The 13,326-nt window shown below is 65.9% G+C and overlaps 2 protein-coding genes across 4 annotated transcripts; one reads left to right on the plus strand and one right to left on the minus strand.

Moving 5' to 3' along the window:
* The first annotated feature begins 344 nt into the window (after nucleotides 1-344).
* PCBP4 (poly(rC) binding protein 4) lies at nucleotides 345-9,734 on the plus strand. Of its 3 annotated transcripts, none has more exons than XM_036333396.1 (13): nucleotides 345-519; nucleotides 6,120-6,264; nucleotides 6,445-6,468; nucleotides 6,573-6,605; nucleotides 6,788-6,904; nucleotides 7,102-7,233; nucleotides 7,355-7,483; nucleotides 7,660-7,734; nucleotides 7,881-7,925; nucleotides 8,017-8,080; nucleotides 8,193-8,245; nucleotides 8,333-8,502; nucleotides 8,856-9,734. In XM_036333396.1, exons 2-13 carry the CDS (start codon nucleotides 6,184-6,186, stop codon nucleotides 9,142-9,144), a joined length of 1,212 nt encoding a protein of 403 aa, XP_036189289.1. In that variant the 5' UTR covers nucleotides 345-519; nucleotides 6,120-6,183; the 3' UTR covers nucleotides 9,145-9,734. The 3 variants fall into 3 exon arrangements, with proteins under 3 accessions (XP_036189289.1, XP_036189291.1, XP_036189290.1); XM_036333398.1 differs by having other exon boundaries at nucleotides 9,053-9,734; XM_036333397.1 differs by lacking the exon at nucleotides 6,445-6,468.
* A 595-nt stretch (nucleotides 9,735-10,329) lies between these two features.
* Nucleotides 10,330-11,430, minus strand: GPR62 (G protein-coupled receptor 62). Its single transcript, XM_036333820.1, has one exon. It carries the CDS (start codon nucleotides 11,428-11,430, stop codon nucleotides 10,330-10,332), a length of 1,101 nt encoding a protein of 366 aa, XP_036189713.1.
* Nucleotides 11,431-13,326: the final 1,896 nt, after the last annotated feature.

Genomic DNA, 13,326 nt, shown 5'->3' on the forward strand with positions numbered 1-13,326 from the left:
AGGCAGCCACGCTCCCGGGGACCGAGCCGAAGCGGGGCCGGCGGCGGGGTGCAGGGGGCCGGCAGTGGCGCCGGGCGGGCGGGCGGGCGGCCGGAGGAGGGGACTCGGGGCGCGGGGGGGACCGAGGCTGGAGCCGCGCTTCAGGCCCGATCTGCCCGCGCCTCCCCTTCCCGGGCCGGGGGCTCCACGCGGGGAGGGTCGCCCGCTCCCCCGGAAGCGGCGCCGCGCCGGGCGCACCAGGGCGCGGGGCGGGGCGGCGGCTGCGGCACTGGGGCGACGGGGGCGGGCCCGCGCTGTAATCGGATCCGGGCCGGGGGCGGGAGGGGCCGCCGGGCGGGCCGGGGGGTGGGGGTGGGGGGCGCGGAGCCGGGCTCCGGGCCGGCCGGGCTCCGCGCCTGTCAAACCCCTCATTGTTCGCAGCTGATGTCACTCGCAGTTGTGCGCGGCCGCCTCTCCGGGGACAATGTGGGACTGAGCGGCCCAGCCGCCGCGCCGCCGCCGCAGGACAGCCCCAGCGAGGTAGGGCGCGGGCCGGGCGGGGCACCGCGGGCCGCCGAGTGTGGGGGTTCGGCCGGGGTTGGGAGCCGGCTCCCGAACCCACCAACCGGGGTCCTGGGTTTGGGGGCCTGGGAGGCTGAAAGGAACACGTTCCCTGCCGCACGCGGGCCCAGGCCTGCACAGATGGGGGACGCTGGTCTGCTGGAGGGGCCCCCAGCACGAGGGAGGAGCTTGCTGGACCCGAGACCCCAGATTGGAGGCCTCATCCCACCTGCTGTTTCCGTCCTTCGGACCTGCCCTGGGTTCGGGTTCTGCCCATCCTTGTCCCCACCTGCCGTTCCCTGCGGTTCCCGGCCCAGCACACACCCCTTCCTATTCCGCAGTCTTCCATGGGGCCCCACGCAGGCCTCCAGGCTCGGAGGGTGTGGAGGTGACAGTGGGGGCTCCCAGGGGTCCCTGGTGCTCTATGGCTCTTCAGCCCCACAGCTCGGACCTGACTTCTTGGCTGGAGTCCTTGGGGGTGGGGGGCTTTGGCCGCTCATGCCAGCCTGGCCCTGGTGCCCGCCTGGTCAGGAGGGAGGTGACCGCCTCCTCGCCTCCTGTCCCAGGCCCGCCATCTTGAGACCTGTGGCACCCAGTGCCCCACCCGGCCCTGCCCCCTGGGGAGTGGGACTGGAGGGATGCGCCCGGGGCCGGTTGCCTTCCCTGCTCCCAGAATGTGGGCTGCGGGTCCCCACCGGCCCGGGACGCTCACCTTCATGCTGGACCAACAGGGCCTGTGTCCCCAGGGGCCTCGTTCCCCACAAAGAGCCCAGGACTCCCTAGGAGCGGAAGCCTCAACTCCAGCCCTCGCTGTTTCTTGGGGTGACCCTCTTTGTCTCAGAGCCAGCACCTGGGACCCGATGCTTTTCCCATCTGAAGGTCCTGGGACCCTCTCAACCTCCAAGGCACCCCCATCCCAGCCCCCACCCCCAGCCTTCATCAGCATGCAGGCCCAGGCTGCCCAAACACAAGGGGATTGTTCTCCTCACATGCTCAGGGCGGGGGGCTGGGAGCAGGCGGCCCACACACCCTGGCAGGCCCAGGCCACAGGGAGGCTTGCTGTGCCCCACCCTGTGTCCCCAGACAAGCTCTGTCCACCCTTCCTACTCCCATCACTGCCCCCCTCCAGCCTCCATCACCATTGCACGGGGCCCAGACTTCTTGGGGAAAGAGATCTGCGCTACACGGGGACCCTGACCTCCTCCCAGCTCTGCCAGTTGCCTCTCATGCAGCCTCACAAACCAGCCCCTTCCCCTCTGGGCCTCAGGTTCCCCTCTGGTGAGGCCCTTCCAGCTGTGACGGGCCCAGCCTGGCGTGGTGAAGCCTACCACACCCAGCTGTTCTTCCAGCCCCTCTGCCCCTGGGGAAACCCACTTTGGGCCCCGAGAAGCCTCAAAGCCCAGGGCAAGTCCCCTAACCAGTGACATGTCCGGGGGCCCCCAGGCCCCGAGAAACAGCAGGGACAGGGCCTGGGCTGCTGAGGAATGAGGCCTGGCTCTCAGGTGACTCGTCCCCGTGTCTTTTCTCCCCCATCCTCACTGCTCCCCTGGGATCTCGAGCCCCCATCTCTGGTCCCTGATGCCCAGGCCCTGTGAGCCATCTTTCCCCTGCACACTCAGCCCGGTCCTGGCTCCTGCTCTCCGCGAGCCTCCGTGTTGTGGAAAGACAGGTTCGGGAATGCCCAACGGAGGCTCCCTTGAGTTGCAAGCATACCTTTGGGGGCCCAGAGCCCTGAGTGATTCTATCTGACTTGGATGGGGAGAGCGTCACAGGCAAGGTGGCTTTTGACAGCCGGGAGGACGGGCATTTCAAGCCGGGATCAACCTGGGCAGAGGCCCAGAGTCCGGGAGGTGCTGGGTGTGTTTTGCAGCCGGGTGCGTGGGGGATGGGATGCGAGAGAAGTTGGCAGGGGCCCCATTGAGAAGGCCCTTGAGTGCCTGTCTATGGAGATCAGCCTCGGGCACTGGGGAGCCAAAGATGGCTATTGAGCATCAGAATGACCCAGGCCCCAGGATGGAGAACGGAAGCTAGAGATCTTCCTCAATTTGGGTGAGACAGTGAGGGGATGGGTACCAGTGGGTGGGGCTGTATCACGAAACTGCCCTCTCTGCTGGAGCCCAGTCCCGACCTGGGCCTGCCTCGTTTTCCCTTGGCCGTGTGGACTCTTGGGGAAGGGGACAGGGGGTGCCTCCGGATGCTCTGAGGAGGCTGTCGCATTCCTGGCCCAGCCAGGTTGTCTGAGCCTCCCTTCTCTGCCTGGCACTGAGCGTCCTAGACAGTCCTGGTAGCCCCAGGCCGCTCCCCTGCAGGCCCCTCCTCCCCGCTCTCCTGAGAAGTGGGTATGAGTGGCCATCCTGGGATGACGAGAGGCCGTGCGAGGGGTGTGAGGATGCTGGGGCGGTCCTGTGGAGGCCTGGCTAATCAGGAATGGTGAGCGGAGAAGGCCAAGGGCAGGGGAGTCAGAATCCCTCCGTGCCCCAGGTCCAGTGTCCAGCCCCTGGCCGCGCCCTGCTCCGCCTGATCCCCACGCATTCCCCAGCACCACTGGGCGTGGCCGCCATGGCTGCTGTGGGAGTAGGTGGAGGAGGTTGCTAGGTTAGGCGCTGGAGGTGCTGTGGGGAGGTTGGGGGATGAACTTGGAGACTGGACCCCTCTCTCCCCCGCCCAGGTGGGCCTACAAGCCCTAGCTGGTCCAGATGCTCTGGCCAGCAGAGCCCAGGGAATCCCCCAAGGGGTGGGCCGGTCTGCGGAGTCGCCTGGCCCCAGGAGCCCTCGCCTCCCCCGGATTGTTCTTGCTCCAGAACAAAGCCAGGGTGGACACTTGATCCCTGCCTGTGGGGGGAGCTGGCTAAGCCCCCAGCCCTTTGATTGGGCAGCTGTCATGAGAGAGAGACAGCTGGGGGGGAGGGGCAGGAAGGGGCAGCCACCATCGCTTACACAGCTGTCACCTCCCCCCGCGGCCCCCTCCAGCCTGAGTGGCAGGAAGCCAGGGACAGGAGTGGGCGCTGGGACTGGGGAGGGGGCCGGGGAACAGGAGGGAACCGGAGGTCAGAGCTGGCCTAAGCGGGCTGGGCTCTGCCAGGGAGCCTGCTGATGGGAGGGGCCTGGCGCCCCCAGAGGTGAGCTGGAGGTCAGTGTGGCCTGAGGTGTGGCTACCATGTGGGTGGCCCATCAGGGACCCAGGCCCACCAGGCTGGAGCGGCAATGACTCCCCAGAGCCCCAGGAGGCAGAGGGGAGTGTGTGCCTAGTGGGGCCGCTGTTCTTAGGGTTCCTGGGAGAGTAATTTGGGCGGCCTGTGTCGGGACCCCTTGTTCTCTCCTAAGACAGGGCAGACCTTCGGGGTCCCTCAGAACAGGAAGGACAGAGAGACCAGCAACACACACACACACACACACACACACACACACACACACACACACACAGCCAGGTGGGTAAGCAGGTCCGGGCCAGGTGGAGGCCTGGCCAAGGTCACCCACCGGATTTGGGGTGGTGGGGCTCCATGCAGACCTTGTCATTTCAGGGCAGGAGCCCAGTTCTGGCTCCATTGCAGCCCTCTGACCCTTGTATTTCTGGGTTCGAGGCCCCCAGGAGATGAGGTGGAGGTGGTCTGAGGACCTGTCGGGTCTCCATGGTTACCACCCCACAGGGGCTCCTGAGCCTCGGGAGATTCTGAAGCCTCAGACCATGCCTCTAGACAAGCTGTCAGTCCTTCCTAAACATGACCCTCATCTGCGAGCCAGGCAGGGGTCTCAGAGACCATGCCCCACCTTGGAAGAGCCCCCCCCCCCCCCCAGGACCAGGACTCACACTCAGCCCGGACCTGTGACAGCCCCACGGGCAGGCAGGACCCACCCGGCCCCACTGGGCTAGTCCCACCGTGCCCGCTCTGTGACCTTGGGCAGGTTACAGACCCTCTGCAGGCATCAGGCTCCCTTTCTGCTCGGGGAAGTCATCTGTCCAGCCGACCAGCATGTTCTGAACACCTTCTCCGGCCTGTGGCCTGTCCCTGGCCTGAGCTCTGGGGACATGAGAAGGCGGCAGCCGTGGCGCCTGCTCTAAGGGACTCCGGGGCTTGGCTGTCCCCAGAAGCAGAGACCAGCGCTTTGTGGGGGAAGTGCCGGCAGCCGGAGGAATGCTAGCAAGGGCAGCCAGCGTGAGGCTGGCCAGGATGTCCACGGGGCACTGTCCCTGCGTCCACAGTTGACCTCTAACCTCTGGAGAATCTATGGGCAAAATGGGAATGGAGGGAGGAGCAGGTCGTGGGGAGGCAACCGCTACAGGGTGCGTGGGGGGACAGGGTCACCCCATTGTACAGGTGAGACAGGCCTGATGCTACGCAGTGGCTTGTTCAGGCTTCATGAGAAAGCCAGGGAGCCCCCTTCCTACTCCATGCCCTCGACCCCTACATCAGGACAAGGTCGTCTGGAGCGCTCCAGGCTGGGACCCCCTTTGCCCCATGCCCTCCCGGGCAGGAGGGATTTGCAGGGTTAGGGCTCCGTCTTGGCTCAGACTTGGCAGCAGTTGGTCCCGCGCCCTGTGATCCTCCTCGGGGCTGGTCCCCGTGAGCTCCCACCGAGGCTGAGCTTGGCAGGAGACAGCCGCTGGAGGAGAGGGATTTCCAGGCAGGATTAAAGCTCAGGATTAAAGCAGGGCTTGCAAAGGGGTCCAGTGGGGAGGGCTGGCGACCAGCTAATCCCGGCAGCTAATCCCAGCTCCCCTTTCTCCATCAGTTTCCAAACTTGACATTCCCCAGCCCCCCGAGTCCCTCTCCTACCTGTCACCCAGCCCCGGGGGAAGCATTCCCTCCGTTCTATGGGTGAGGACCCAGAGAGGTTACAGACCCTGTGCAGGCGTGGGTCCCACGGGACTAGTTTCTGGAACCGTGGAAAGGGCTCCCGGCTGGGAAGGTGGCCAGCCCGGACACTGACCTCAGCACGTGGGAGAGGGCTTGGGGAACCACTGCTGAGCCCCCGACACCCCACTGCCCAGGACTGAGTGGACCCTGCTCAGCTGCCTGCAGGGCGCCTCTGCTTCAGGGAGCTAAGGGGATAGGAGCAGCGTCTGGGGGGCTCCCATCCCCTTCCCCAAGCCTTTGCCAGGCAGGGGCAAGAGGGCCCCTCAGAGCCTTGCTATCTTCACGTCCATGGCTCCCCGTGGCTGTCCCAGGCAACCCACAGGGTCCCCTCCTCCAGGAGGCCAGGGAGGGGCTCCCTTCCTCAGGACCCTAGAGGCCCCCCAGTTCACGCTTTCTTCCGACGTTTGGGGGGGAACAGGCTACTCATGGGGACTGTGCTTGGCTCATTTTAATCCTCATAACTCTTTGGGGGTAGGACTTGGCTTCCCCTTCCTTCTTCCAGTGGGGACTCCGGGGCTCAGATGGGGTGAGCGAGCTGTCCAGGGTTGCCCAGCTCGTGAGCTGCCCACAAGCACCCCGGTCAGTGGGACATTTGAGACTCAGGGTCCCTGTCATCTCTCTTCTCGGGGAGTTTGGTGAGCCCAGCTCTGGGGTCCCCATGCAAGGGCAGGGGGCCCGAAAGAGCTGAGCTCCTGTCTCACCCTCTGCCGCTGCCCCTGCCAGAGCCGGCCAGGCCGCAGCGTGGACGCACCCGCAGGCCGCTGTGGCCCCAGCCCCGCCTGACAGGATGAGCAGCTCAGACGCGGGGCTGGAGGAGGAGCCGGAGCTCAGCATCACCCTGACGCTGCGCATGCTGATGCACGGGAAGGTGAGGGGTCTCTGCTGCCACTTGGCAGGGGCGGGGTGGCGGGGAGGGGGCAAGGCCAGATAAGGCCTGGCCGGCTGAGTTGGAGCTCAGGTGTCCTATCTTCATGGGGGGCAGGTCGGAAGGAGGGAGGGGCAGGGCTGTGCATCGGCACCCCCTGACTCCTCTCTGGTCTGTTCGCAGGAGGTGGGCAGCATCATCGGGAAGGTAGGTGCTGGGTTCTGCTCTGTGTCCCCTCCGACCTGCGGCCTCCGTCCAGGAGAGGAGGCAGTGCAGTCAGCCTAAGAGCCTCCCTCCGTGTTTTTCTGCAGAAAGGGGAGACCGTCAAGCGGATCCGGGAGCAGGTGAGGGGAGACTGTGGGGAGGAGCCTGGGCGCCTGGTGTTGGGGGGGAAGGGAGCCGGAGGGCCTGCCCTCGGGGTGGCAGTTCCAGCTTTGCTGGGGCCTGGGAGTGGCGCAGGCGGCCAGGCTGCCTCGAGGAGGTGAGGAGGGAGCCCCGCTGCCCGGCGCCTGTCCTGTACCCACAGAGCAGTGCCCGGATCACCATCTCCGAGGGCTCCTGCCCCGAGCGCATCACCACCATCACCGGGTCCACGGCGGCCGTCTTCCACGCGGTCTCCATGATCGCCTTCAAGCTGGACGAGGTGGGTGAGCCGGTTCCCTGGGAGGACCAGGACTTGGCTGGGGTGGGAGGGGAGGCCGAGCCCGGCAGGATTCCCGCATTCGAGTGGGACTGAGGTGGGCTGCCCTGCAGGGGGGGTGAGGAGCAGGAGCCTGCATAGGGGGGAGCAGCAGGGGCCTGCAGGGCCCACCCTCCATCACCCTCCGTCTCCTCGCCCAGGATCTCTGCTCCGCTCCCGCAAACGGTGGGACCGTCTCCAGGCCTCCAGTGACCCTTCGCCTTGTCATCCCCGCCAGCCAGTGTGGCTCCCTGATCGGGAAAGCTGGCACCAAGATCAAGGAGATCCGAGAGGTGGGGGGGACCACCCCAGAAGTCCCACCTCCTGCTGCCTACCCTCGGGGAGCTCTGAGCCTGGGCAGCCCTTCTCTGGCTGTGGGAGCTGACAGAAGTGGCCCCTGTTCTCTGCTTGCAGACCACGGGGGCCCAGGTGCAGGTGGCAGGGGACCTGCTCCCCAACTCCACCGAGCGTGCCGTCACCGTGTCCGGGGTGCCTGACGCCATCATCCTGTGTGTGCGCCAGATCTGCGCCGTTATCCTGGAGGTTCTGCTCGGGCAGGAGAGGGGGCACACCCGCTGGGGGCAGGCCATGGGTCAGGGGTCCCAGGACGTCCGATGCGTTTTCCTGGGGGTCGTGGGGAGGGCCTTGACAACACAGGATTCCTGCGAGGTTGGGGTGGCCTAGCGGGGTCCTGACAGCTCCCCCATTTGTCCTTCCAGTCCCCACCCAAAGGGGCCACCATCCCATATCACCCCAGCCTCTCCTTAGGCACCGTCCTTCTCTCCGCCAACCAGGTGAGGGGACCGTAGGGGGGCCTTGTTGGAAAAAGGGGGATTGAAGTGGGGGAGGGGATGGAAGGAGGAATTGGGGGTCCAGGGAGGAGTGACTGCCCTGACCTGTCCCAGTAACCCCTTCACCCCGGGGCTTCTCCATCCCACAGGGCTTCTCCGTCCAGAGTCAGTACGGGGGTGTGACCCCAGCGGAGGTGAGTGACCCCAGCCCGAGGCACCCCTTCCCGAAGCAAGCCCCCTCTGACCTCTGCCCCCTCTGACCTCTGTCCCTCTCCTCCGGCGCAGGTCACCAAGCTCCAGCAGCTCTCAGGCCACGCGGTCCCCTTTGCCTCCCCGAGCATGGTGCCAGGTGAGCAGCCCCAGCAGCACGAGGCAGGGCAGGTCCCCAGGGGCCAGCAGCCCCTGCCATGGACTTGGGGGGCAGGAAAGGCCCGGAGCCACACGCACCCCTCTCTCCCTAGGACTGGATCCTGGCGCACAAACCAGCTCCCAGGAGTTCTTGGTTCCCAACGACGTGAGCAGGGCCCCAGGGCCCGGGTGGGTGAGGGTGGGGGGGCCGGGCCTGGGCCTTGGGCAGGGCTGAACTCCCGCCTCCCCCCAGCTCATTGGCTGCGTGATCGGGCGCCAGGGCAGCAAGATCAGCGAGATCCGGCAGATGTCAGGGGCGCACATCAAGATCGGGAACCAGGCGGAGGGCGCCGGGGAGCGGCACGTGACCATCACTGGGTCGCCCGTCTCCATCGCTCTGGCTCAGTACCTCATCACTGCCTGGTGAGTGTGGGGTGGGGCATGGGGGTCATAGGTCACAGGTCAGGGGGCCTCCCTGCCTGAGAAAGGCACAGGTGGGGTGGGGAGAGATGACCTCTCTGTCTGGGTCCCTCCTCTCCATCACTTCCGCCATGTTGCCCCATCTTCCGCTCTCCATCCATCCCTGGGTCCTCTCCCCTCATCTGCTCTGTGCCCTGGGCCTCCCCGCTGCTCCCCTCACCCCGTACAATGTCTGCTGTCCTTTCTTCCATCCGTGCCCTTCCCCCTGTCCCATCTTCTCCTCCGTTCCCGTCTCCTGATCTTGCCCTCCTTGTCCCCACCGTCTCCTTCATCTCCCCCCATATCCCTCTCTCCAGTCTAGAAACGGCCAAGTCTACCTCTGGGGGGACGCCCAGCTCAGCCCCCGCAGACCTGTCTACCCCCTTCTCGCCGCCCCTGACGGCCTTGCCCACGGCTCCCCCTGGCCTGCTGGGCACGCCCTACGCCATCTCCCTGTCCAACTTCATCGGCCTCAAGCCTGTGCCCTTCTTGGCTCTACCACCTGCCTCCCCAGGGCCGCCGCCCGGCTTGGCGGCCTACACTGCCAAGATGGCAGCGGCCAATGGGAGCAAGAAAGCTGAGCGGCAGAAATTCTCGCCCTACTGAGGCCGCTGAGGCGCAGACGCGGGAGCAGGCAGGACCACCGGCTGGGGCTGCCCCTGTGCCCCGCCTGCCTGAGGAGACCCCAGCCCGGGGCCCCACACACCACTAATGCTCAGAAGCATGGATGCACCCTGCCTGGCCCCGCTCTGTGGGGGCCCCTGTGCTCAGAGTGGGTGCAGTTTCTGGCCCAGGGTTCTGGGGGGCTGCGCAGTCCCCGGTAGGGGGCTCCACCCCTCTAGCTCTGTGCTTGGGTGCAGGGAGCATCCTTAGTGCCCCACTTTGGGGGTCACTCATGCACTCCCCATTCCTTAGGGCTTCCCAGCCTACAGCCCCCTTGTGGGGATCAGGGAGGAGGGCTGGGGGGATGGGCCGGGGGCCATGCTTCTCTCCCCACCTCCCCGCAGATTCCTGCCGCTTCCACGGATAACCCTTTGACTGGAATGGACTGGCTGGGCTTGGCAGAGGGCACCCAAGGAGGGGGCACTGCCAGGCCACTGGGGGGGTCCCACGGGGCAGGGCTGAGCTCTCAGCAGCAGACACTCTGTACAGTTTTTTCAATCCCTGTTTTTGAATAAATATTCTGAAACCAGGAAGCTGTGAAACACTGTGGGTGTTGGCAAAACTTCCAGAAAACGGGCGTGGGCAGCCCCAGAGGACCCCATCTGTGAACCCACCAGCCCGGAGTTCTGGGCCCGCGGGACCCTCGGGGGGACACGTCCAGCCTCCTGCCTCGAGCACGGAACGGACCCGGTTGTTTGCCGGGCATTTTAGAGGCGGAGAGAGGCGCTCCAGGGACTTGTCGGCCTCTTCAGGGCAGATGTCAGGGGTGTCTCTCTGAGTCTCTCCATTGGTTCCTCCTGTTGTGGCCGGAACCCAGACCCGCCCTGCCTGGCCCATCCCTTCCCTTCGGCTGTGAGCCCTGGGGATCCTGCCCACCTCTGCTCCTTCCGTGGCCTGAGGACCAGCCACCTAAGCTGAGAGGCCCTGAGAGATGGTCCAGGGTGCAGATGGGAGAAACGAAGACTGTGCTCTGAGTTAAGCCCAGAACCCAGGGTTCCTAGCTCCCAGAAGCCTCTGGGCCTCCCAGGTTGCAGGGCCCCTTTCCCCGTCCCAGAGCCGGAAACCTAGGCAGGAGGCTGGATGGTCCCCGTGATACCACCCCCTTGCTCCGGCCCAGTGCAGTGCGAGTCAGATCCCCTCTCCGGTGGCCTTGGGCATGCGGAGGGTCCCCCCTCCTGCCAAGTCCGGGTCTTGATCTGGTGCCTCAGCAGGTCCCAGGGCAGGGCCGTCTGCAGGTCCCCGGAGGCGCCGCAGGAGGGCCCGCGGGTGCCAGGTGCGCGGAGCGCAGTCCCGCCGCGGCCGGGCTCGGCGCACCAGGCGGCCCAGCGCCCGGCGCAGGGGGCGCTGCAGGAGGCCGTAGAGGAAGGGGTGCGCCGCGAAGGCCGAGTAGGCGACCCAGGTGACGGCCACCTCCGCCTTGGCGGCCTGCGCGGCGGGCGCCAGGCACGCACAGCCGTAGGGCAGCCAGCAGGCGGCGAACTGGCCCACGGCCAGCGCGGGCCCCAGGGCGGCTTTGCGCGCGGGCAGGCGGGGCCGCAGGGCGGGCAGGATGGAGAGCCGGCTGTCCAGGGAGTCGGAGCGCAGCCGGGCGCCGCGCGCGGGCGGCGGGGGCCGCAGGGCCGCGCGGCGCGCCACCAGGAAGATGCTGCCGTGGGCGCCGAGCAGCAGGAGGGCGGGCACCGCGAAGGCCAGCAGCGCCCAGAGCGGCCGGAAGGGCCCGAGGCCGCCGGCCAGGACGGAGCAGCGGGCCGGGGCCGGGGGCGGGGCGGGCGGCGGCCCGAGCAGGGCGAGCGCGCCCAGCAGCGCGGCGGCGGCCCACACGGCCGCGAGCACCAGGCCGGGCGGCGGCCGCGCGCCGGGCCGCAGCGGGTGCACGATGAAGCGGCAGCGCGCCAGCCCCAGCGCCGCCACCCCGAGCGTGCAGGCGGGCAGCAGCGCGGCCGAGAGGAAGCGCGCGGCGCGGCAGGACGCGGGGTCCAGGCGCACGCGGCCCAGCCCGGGCGGCGGCGCGGCCAGCAGGCCCAGCGGCATGATGGAGGCGGCCGCCAGCAGGTCCACGATGCACAGGTGCATCAGGTAGAGCGCCTCCTGCAGGCCCGGCGTGCGCAGCACCACCACCAGCAGCGCGCCGTTGCCCAGCAGGGCTGCTGCCTCCACGATGGCCGCCAGGATCAACCCCATGGAGCCTGCGACTTCGGTGGCCTGGAGGAGCCCGGTGGTGTTGGCCATCCAGCGCTCAGGCTTCACCCTGGGTGGGGATGCAGAGAGCGAAATGGGAGGGCCCCCTCCCCCCATTCCCATCCCCTGCCTCTTGCTCCTCTGGCCGCTCACCTCATAGGCTGCCCAGGCTCTGGCTCTGCTGCCCAGGCCCCCATCCTCTCGGGGGTTTGGCCAGCCCCATGGAGGGGTGCAAGGCTGGGACTGTGGCTCTCTCCACTGCCCCAGCAGCTCAGCCCCTGCTGGAGATGGTACTGGCTGTCACTCTGATGTGGCCCTTCACAGACCCGGAGTTGGCAAGGGAGGGGCAGGGCCTGGCACCCGCCCCCTGGTCCTAGCAGCTGCCAGCTGCAGGCTGGAGGCTGTGCTGTGAGGGGCCCAGAGCAGGCAGGAGCTGGAGTCCAGAGCAGGACAGTGGAGGGTGGGAGGCGGGAGGAGCCAGCGTACTCCTCTCTCGCGCTCTGGCTCTGCCGGGGCTCTCCACCTCGATCCTTCGCTCCTTCGGGCAGCCCTCTCTGTGGTTCTGGCGCCTGCGGGTGGCCCTGGCCCCTGGACACTGGGATACCATTTCCCTCCATGATCGATCCAACCTCAGAGTGGTGGCAGCTTCCACGGTTGCTCATCGTTGGGTGGCCTCGCCGTCCCCTGTGAGTTTCGTTCCTTTCCTGGATCTGATTCCTCTTGTCTGGGATTCCGAGAGTGGTTTCTGCTTTGCTGACTGACACCCGCCCTGTAGTCCACTGTCTGCACAGCAGCTGAAGCGGGTCCCTCTAACACAGCGGTTCTCAACCTTCCTAATGCCGTGACCCTTTAATACAGTTCTTCATGTGGTGACCCCCAACCATAAAATTATTTTCGTTGCTACTTCATAACTGTAATTTTGCTACTGTTATGAATCGTAATGAAAATATCTGATATGCAGGATGTATTTTCATTGTTACACATTGAACATAATTAAAGCATACTGATTAATCACAAAAACAATATGTAATTATATATGTGTTTTCCAATGGTCTTAGGCGACCCCTGGGAAAGGGTCGTTCGACCCCCAAAGGGGTTCCAACCCACAGGTTGAGAACCGCTGCTCTAACAGGTCACATCGGGCGTGACCCTCTTGCAGCCCCCCAGGAGCTTCCTGTCCTCAGAACAGCATCCCCTCTCTGTGACCTCACCCCTCCTCGCCTATCCTACCCTCCACCGGAGCCGTCCTCTGCGGGTCCTTCATGTGTCAGACTGGGTTCCGGCTCAGCACACCCTTCCCTCGGGTCTGTCCACGGCTCGCCCCTCACCGCACCCAGGTCTCTGCTGGAGAGAGGCCTTCGGCGAATGTCCGTCTCTCCTGGGATCGCTCCCCCTTCCCATCACCACTCCTTTTGCCCTGCTTTGCTTTCCTTCCTGGCGCTTTGCCCACCTGATACTGAGCTTCTTATCTGCGCATGTGCTTGTGTAGAGCCTGTTTTACGGGAATGTGAGTCCCGTAAGAGCAGGGACCTTGTCTACGTCTTGCTCACGCTTGCGCCCCTGGGAACCATCACGGGCACGCGGTCAGCTTCGGGACAGATGTAGGCGGCGGAGACTAGGGCATGGACCCCCAGGTTGGACACCCTCTCTGCTGGGATTTATTTATTTTTAAATATATTTTATTGATTTTTTTACAGAGAGGAAGGGAGAGGGATAGAGAGTTAGAAACATCGATGAGAGAGAAACATCGATCAGCTGCCTCCTGCACACTCCCTACTGGGGATGTGCCCGCAACCAAGGTACATGCCCCTGACCGGAATCGAACCCGGGACCCTGCAGTCCGCAGGCCGACGCTCTATTCACTGACCCAAACCGGTCAGGGCTCTCTGCTGGGATTTAAAGGGCCCAGCCCAGTTCTCCATTATTCAGACAGTAAGCTGATGCCGG

Source organism: Myotis myotis, unplaced genomic scaffold (genome assembly GCF_014108235.1).
Source record: "Myotis myotis isolate mMyoMyo1 unplaced genomic scaffold, mMyoMyo1.p scaffold_m19_p_13, whole genome shotgun sequence".
NCBI classification, from domain to species: domain Eukaryota; kingdom Metazoa; phylum Chordata; class Mammalia; order Chiroptera; family Vespertilionidae; genus Myotis; species Myotis myotis.